This window comes from Carex rostrata, chromosome 7 (genome assembly GCF_964058835.1).
Source record: "Carex rostrata chromosome 7, lpCarRost1.2, whole genome shotgun sequence".
In the NCBI taxonomy this organism is placed as follows: domain Eukaryota; kingdom Viridiplantae; phylum Streptophyta; class Magnoliopsida; order Poales; family Cyperaceae; genus Carex; species Carex rostrata.
Window position 1 is genome coordinate 7373410 of NC_135924.1, and position 7196 is coordinate 7380605.

General features: G+C 36.8%; 1 protein-coding gene across 1 annotated transcript; it reads right to left on the minus strand.

The window, feature by feature from the left end:
• Positions 1-960: 960 nt before the first annotated feature.
• LOC144556725 (mechanosensitive ion channel protein 5-like) lies at positions 961-6788 on the minus strand. Its single transcript, XM_078305131.1, has 6 exons — positions 5446-6788; positions 4191-4681; positions 2347-2470; positions 1962-2255; positions 1501-1703; positions 961-1395 (listed from the first exon to the last, which is right to left on the minus strand). Exons 1-6 carry the CDS (start codon positions 6658-6660, stop codon positions 1110-1112), a joined length of 2613 nt encoding a protein of 870 aa, XP_078161257.1. The 5' UTR covers positions 6661-6788; the 3' UTR covers positions 961-1109.
• Positions 6789-7196: the final 408 nt, after the last annotated feature.

A 7196-nucleotide genomic window follows, 5' to 3' on the forward strand; every position in this document is an offset into this window, starting at 1 on the left:
TAATCATAAAATAAAATAATATATATCTAAAACATTCAAATTATTCTAATTGGTTAAAAAAAAAATTCCCAAACCGCTATATTATATAGCGGATTGGGAATTTTTTTTTTTTTTTTTTTTTGAAAAAAATCCCAATCCGCTATTGGAATAAAAAACCAATCCGCTATATAATATAGAGAATTGGATATTTTTATAAAAAGTTCAAAAACTTGATTAAAAGTGGATATTTATATTTAAAGTTGGGTATTAATAAAAATGTCGCTCTCCTACCTGTACTACTGTTTAATCCTCAAATGTACTGTGCAAAATACTAAAATAGGACTTATTGGATGATCCAGCTGTAGTAGGCACATGATCCAGGCTAATCTAAGATTATTCGTACTTGTTCAGTAACATTTTTATGTTTAGCTGCATGAGCAACAACTGGTGTACCCGACTTGGAGATGACAAAAACTGTAAAAGTTCTCTACTTATTTAATTTATTCATTTAATATGTTGGTGATTTCCTTCGGGGATTTAAAGTAATCGCGTGCTAAATAGATGATTCATGTGAATCATATTTTGAAACTGGTTGAGCTTTCATTTAGATTTGATCTCTCCAAAAAGGATCTGAAGATCCCTACAAAACCAAGACGGTCTGGTAGTTCAGATTACTACCTGATACTGACTTAGATTGATACAGTTCAAGACATAGAATGCCTTTTCTAATTAGAGTATGTTTTGATTTTATGCAGATAACTTTGATGCAAGTGTACCAGTATGCAAGAAGTAATGAAATTTGCTGAATTTGTTGCAGAAGTTAATTAATTGGTTTTGCTGATCTTCCAGTTCTCTTTATTTGTAAGTAACAATTCCTACCAGTATTGTACAGTTCAAGTTTCTATTGCTAATTAATCATCAGAATGCTAACAATTATGTACCATTCACAAACATCAGATATTGTACCAGTTAAGTCATCTTGTCAGGTATTGTACAATGATTTATCAAACTTTTAAATTTGATAAATTTTTATATTCATATGCTTATCACTTATTACAGGTAATAATCATCACATTTATTCCATAACTCTCTCTTTAATACTTGAACCTCCTCTTTAGTTAATGATATAATTAGTTACTGGGTGACCAAGTGGAAGGTAACCGTGCCGAGTTTGCAGGGGGCAAATTGCGAACATTTACATCAACAGGTATCATGCGGTACTCGATATCAAGCTCTCTAAGAACCCGAATCATCTCTTGTACCACTAGTTCTCTCCTCTTAAACCTCATTCCCATGTCTTGGTAGTTGATTCGTTGCCGCATCCAAATTGATACAGTCAACTTGTTACTGTCTTCGACATCTCTCAATACAACCATCGGACCCGGATACCAATGCTCCTTTTTTTTCTCCATGAACCTATTTAAATTTCAGGTTAAAAAAATGATTTACCCCACTCAAGCATCACAAACTAAATGAAAAGAAGTGATAAAATGAAAGGTAAAATAAAAAAAAATGCTCGACTTGATTATTCTCTCCTTCATCTTTGCAATCTTCTCTAGTGGTGTGGCGACCTGAATGGCGAAATCGATGGAATCTCCCATGTCAGGGCTGCGGTAGTAGTTGCTTATTGGTTTGGTGGCAAGAATGCTGTTAGGATAGTAGATCTTTAAGTTATCATCTCTCAGAAATACTGTTGACATGATATTCATCTCCTCAACAACAACCTGACATCGGAATAACCACGAAAATTCACTGACTTATTTGAAGGTTATTCTCACAAAATGTACTCCAAAATATAAAAAAAAATGCTAGTTTAAAGTAACATGTTCATTCTCTAATTCTTTCTAGATAGAAAACAGCCAAGAGATGCTAAAAATAATAATAGTAATAATAATAATAACAACAATAAAATCATATAAAGATAAATAACTAAATAATAACAAGAAGCTGAGAGAAGTTGGAAAAAATAATAATCCTTTTACCTGAACTTCTTCAATCTCACATCGGTCACCGACATCAAAGGGATGCATCACAAACAAAAAAATAAGTGCTTCAAATAATGTCTTCAAAGTGTTCCCAAAAATGAACACTGCCAGGAGAAGTTGCGAGCTAAGAAAAACAAAGAAATGTGTTGTAGCAATTCCCAAAATCAGAAGCCAAAGTGCAAAGACGATTAGGCTCACAACCACATTTCCTATCTGGTGAAGTTTATTCACAGCTGTTTTTGTGTCGTTTAGTGTCAAGGCAAGAGCCTTGCGCTCTCTAAATGCATTCACCTGCAGTGCGTACAAGCAAATTGGGCTTAAATAAATGTAACCGTAAGAAATAGAGTTTGATATGATAATTCTTTTCACTACAAACCATTACCGCCCAGTTTTTCACTGCCCTTTTGCTAATTCGTCTGTGTTCATGTGCTCCTTCGAAAAGATTCATTGTTTTAGTTGCTTCTTCTTGCCTCAAAAAACGCAAAATATCTTGGATGTAAATGTACCTAGCAGTGCCACATGCTATCTATTAGTAAAGAAATAATACATAATTTGGTCAACCATTTACTTCAAATTTGAATTTTACTGAAATTAAGCCTATCTCCAAGTTAAACTCAAAATGAAGTAAAATTACAGATCTTCAACTATCCATAAATTTCCAATTAAGCCACTATCTCATTTTAAACGCAAGAAAGAACACCGAGTAAGAGTAAGACAGCTAGAGTTTTTACTGATTTGCTGGTAACAAAGATGTTTGAGACAAGAGTGTGTTTAGTTAAACAAGTGATAATTTTGGGCTGGCCGTATGTCCATACAAAATTTAGATAGTTTCAGGAGATATTTTAATTATTTAATGTTTGTCTGCACAAAAGAACAGTAATCAATATGCTTGTGCTGCTTGGACTGCGCATAGTTGATGGTTGATGAGGCTTTACCACCTTATAAGTGTATAATAATTGATCTTCATCTTATATACTGAGTTCCTTCTCCTTTATTCCAAGCAGTAGTTTCCCTAACAAAAACCAATGTTTGTCACCTCTCTTTCTGTTTCTATCTTTGTTATATTCAAACTGCTGGTATTGTACAGAAAATGTATATATTTCTACTGTCTCGGCGAATCAGCATTTGGCACGATAAGTTGTGAAAGGAAAGTATATATTTATATGGGTTCACAAAGATACTTTTGAGATATGCATTTGAAAACACACTTCAACATCTGCAAACCACCCAAAATTGCTGGTAACTTAAATTGATTTTGGTAATCGTGGGAAGGGTCGGGCAAGAATTAGCAACACATGAGTCTGAAGATAAGGGTAAATTGGTTATTTTTTTGCTAATATTAAACATTGTTTTTAATTGATTAATGAAGAAATGGGGATATAAAAAAGATAAGTGAGTTTAGATCGGGAAATCTAATGTTTATATTTTGAAGGGGAAATATCTAAATCACCAAGTTATGATGGGGAAATAGCTGATTAATTCCTATCATCTAGCGCAACTTTCAACTTTTCCAAAATTAGGCCACTCTAATATTAGATTGAAGGAATGCAAAAGGTGGAAAATAGTAAAATAAGAAATTGAATGACATATTCATCACCATACAAAAGTTTATGTTTTCTATCTATTTCGAGACGTTTAAATGCACCAGAGCCCTTAATTTGAGCAAAATGATTGCCGTGTAGCCAGCAACTCAATGAGGGAACAAAACATTAGCTGAGTATAAAACTGAAATGCGGGTCTAGTCAAGTGACATATGGATTATCTGGCCCTACAAACTAACCAAATCTAGGTTTGGAAGAAATTGACCATGCAATTGACCCAATTGAAAATCCGACCAACCCAGAACTTAAAAACCTGAGAATAAAACTTGCCCCCAAATTCAAAGATGTCATATTTTTGAAGCGCCAAGACACAATATAAGAAACTCAAATATTGATCCAATCTAAATGACTAGACACCCAAACCCTTAATGATCTGAACCAAACTAGACGTATCTGCACGTATCACCACCATTTCAAGTATGAGAAATTTGAAGAACTTGCCTTTGGTCTAGTGGCAAAGGCATATGGCGCTCATGTGGGAGGTTATGAATTCGAAACCCACAAGTGGAAAAATCTTCTATAATATACATAGGAGTTTGAAAGTGTATAACTTGACCTCCAACCCATGATTTCAAAAGAAAAAAAGTATGAGAAATTTGATAATTAAAAGAATTTTAAAACTCACTTGGCACCAGGCTTGGCAATATTAGTAAAAATCTTCCTGGCAGCAATTTTGGCCTCTAGCTCACTCAGTATATGTGTTGAGGAATCCTCCGCCGAATCTGCAGCTATTAGCGGGATCCGCTTGTCCAGTGTCGTCAACGCCTCGTGCCTTATACTCCGAACCAATCTTTTCATGCTCCACGCAGATATGTTTCTCTGGTTCAGCTTATGGAGTTGGTCAATGGTGATGGCTGCTTCTTTTTTGTTTCCCGGTAATGCCCTTGAGAGGTGGATATCTTTACCTATTTGTCCACTGTTCTTAGCAGGTAGCGCCATCGCCTGGAGATCGCTCGGCATTGTTGCACCGGCCTTTAGAAGCCTCTGAACTTCAAGCATTGTCTGGTTATCTTCATGAACTGGCAGCCCAGAAAGCGTCTCTACCACGTATTGGTTGAAAAGGGCTTCTTGAATCCGATCAAAGTATGTGCTGACATGAAAGGAGGCGGCCATTACCTAATTTAATAACCACAAAATCAATTGTTAGCAGTAGAAAAAGAAGATATGAATTGTTTTCTAACTATCAATTAGAGTTGTATTTGCCCAGTACCTAATTTAATAACCACAAATCAATTGTTAGCAGTAGAATAAAATATATTAATTGCTTTCTAACTATCAATTAGTGTTGTATTTACCTCAGACTAGACAAAATAATGATTAATAGGTGGTTCATATGTACAACCAAACTACATTCTTTGTGATTAGATAAAATTCTCCGGGTAGTTTCTAAAAAGGATATTTAAGTAAATTACTTGATCTCACTCATGGAGTTGATCAAAATAACAATTCAAAAAGAGTGAGGCTATAGTACTATGCATAGCGCATATTGGCCCGCACTATGAACTCAAATCTTTGATTTGAAAGTTCTAATAGTCGATCCGAACCGTTCAACATGGTCTCCACATGAATATGTACTTGTATACTAAATTTTACATTTTTTAGAATTTCATTACTATTTTTTTAGATTGATAGAAAATCACTTGATCTGGAATTATGGACCAATAAAAAAGAGTGATTTTCTACCCTTCTAGAAAAATAGTAGAACAATTCTAAAAAATGTAAAATTTTGTTTACAAGTACATATATTCATGCTGAATGGTTTTGATTGACCGTTAGGATTTTGAAAACAAAAATATTGATCCGTAGTACGGACCCATCTGTGCTTTGCATAGTACCATAGCCTCACTCACTAAGGAATTAAAATTAATGAGAATTTGTACTTTGATAAGCAGTGTTTTGATAAGGCGTATAATAGTCGCAACAAGGAGGCAGAGAAGGATCTTGCTAACATAAGGCAACACAGGGCTGTGCGCGGTTTTCTTATCAAACAGATTGTGCCATGAAATGAGAACAAGGCCAAGCCAAAAACAATTCTGTACAGCACTCTTGACGCCGTAAACAAAGTACAGCATTTTCTTCCTCATCATGAAATTTCGTTTCATGAGGAACACAGCCACACGAACAAACCAGCCGGAGACTAGCCGGCCGCATATAAGAGTCAAGATTAGTACATCCCATTTCCATAGATCAAGGCTCCAAACGTTTTGCCTCTTCAGCCGTGGAATCACGAGGCTGCACACCAATGCTGCAATTATCAGTATCAGACTAAGCCCTTGTAAGATGGTCCACATGTCAAACTTTGTTTTCTTCAGTTCATCGGGCATGTCAGAATCCATGAGGGGGTCATCATCATCCTCGTCAGCGGGGCCTAATTTACTCCTCACCTCTGATTTGAGTTGCCCCGACCTGGGCACTGGTTGCTGGCTCGATCTCCTTTTCTGGTCGGGATTTTTAACTGGTGATGGAGGGTGCTGTGGTGGTGGATCCAATAAACGAGACCGGGTCTTGGCCCGAAGCAGAGAAGATGATTGGCCGATTGATGAACTGGATGTGCAACGGATAACTTCACCGTCACCTCCCCCGGCATCATCACGATTCATTTTCTTCTCATCATATGAAGAGGAAGAGCTATCATTCAATTTGCGGGGAAGCGACTGTCCCAAGGCATCTAGCGACTGTCCCAAGGAATCTTGGGACAAAATACAATGCTCCTTTGATTCGGAACCTAGAGAAGAACCCTTGTTGAAGAAGTCCATCTCGAGGTCCTCAGCCGGCGACATTGTAATGCCGGTGGTGTCTCTCTTGCATAAAAAAGAATTAATTAGCTTAGACGGCGGGTCCTCAGTGGGGCTACTGCCAAAGGTGAGCCTGCCATTGCCAACTCCGCCTTCTTGCGAGAAGTCATAACTTCTTTCTCTCAACACTCGGGAGTTCGGAGAAGAGGCGGTGGCTGCTGAGGAGGTCTCAACGAGGTTCTGGCTGTTTCCATCTATCTTCACGACCACCTCGTGTTGATCGTGCTCAGGGAGGATCGGAAGCTTCTCCTGCTTGTGGTAGTACGGTTTCGGTTTCACCGATGTGTGCAGTGTATCCATGGTGAGAAAGAAATTTTAGTACAATGGAGTAGCAGTACAACGAGAGAGAAAATGCGGAGAAGGAGAAGAAAAGTTTTAAAAGAGAGAAATGAGGAAGAGAAGGAAAGTTGGTGCGGAAGGGTTTTGGAAGTACGAGCTCTTTTGGCACATATATGTATATGAATATTTGCGGCAGTGTGAGGAATTGGTCCAATGCCCTTTGGACCATATCTTGTCCAAAGCCCTTGTTAATGGTCCGATTGAGTGAACATATGATAATAGAAATTTGTCTTTTCACCTCTGTTTAGATAAAATAAGGCAAGTATTTATTTATTGTTTGAATACTGACCTGCACACTAAACAAATGGAGGCTCGCAATTCTTTTTTTATTTTTATTACAAAATACATATATTAATCGGTGACAATTTTATTTTAAAAATACAAAAAGAGTGAGGTTATCGTACTATGCATCGCACAGGTCCGTACTATATATAGAGAGAGAGAGATGGGTTATGGTGGCATTGCAATGTATAGATTCTTTTGTAGATTGGACTATA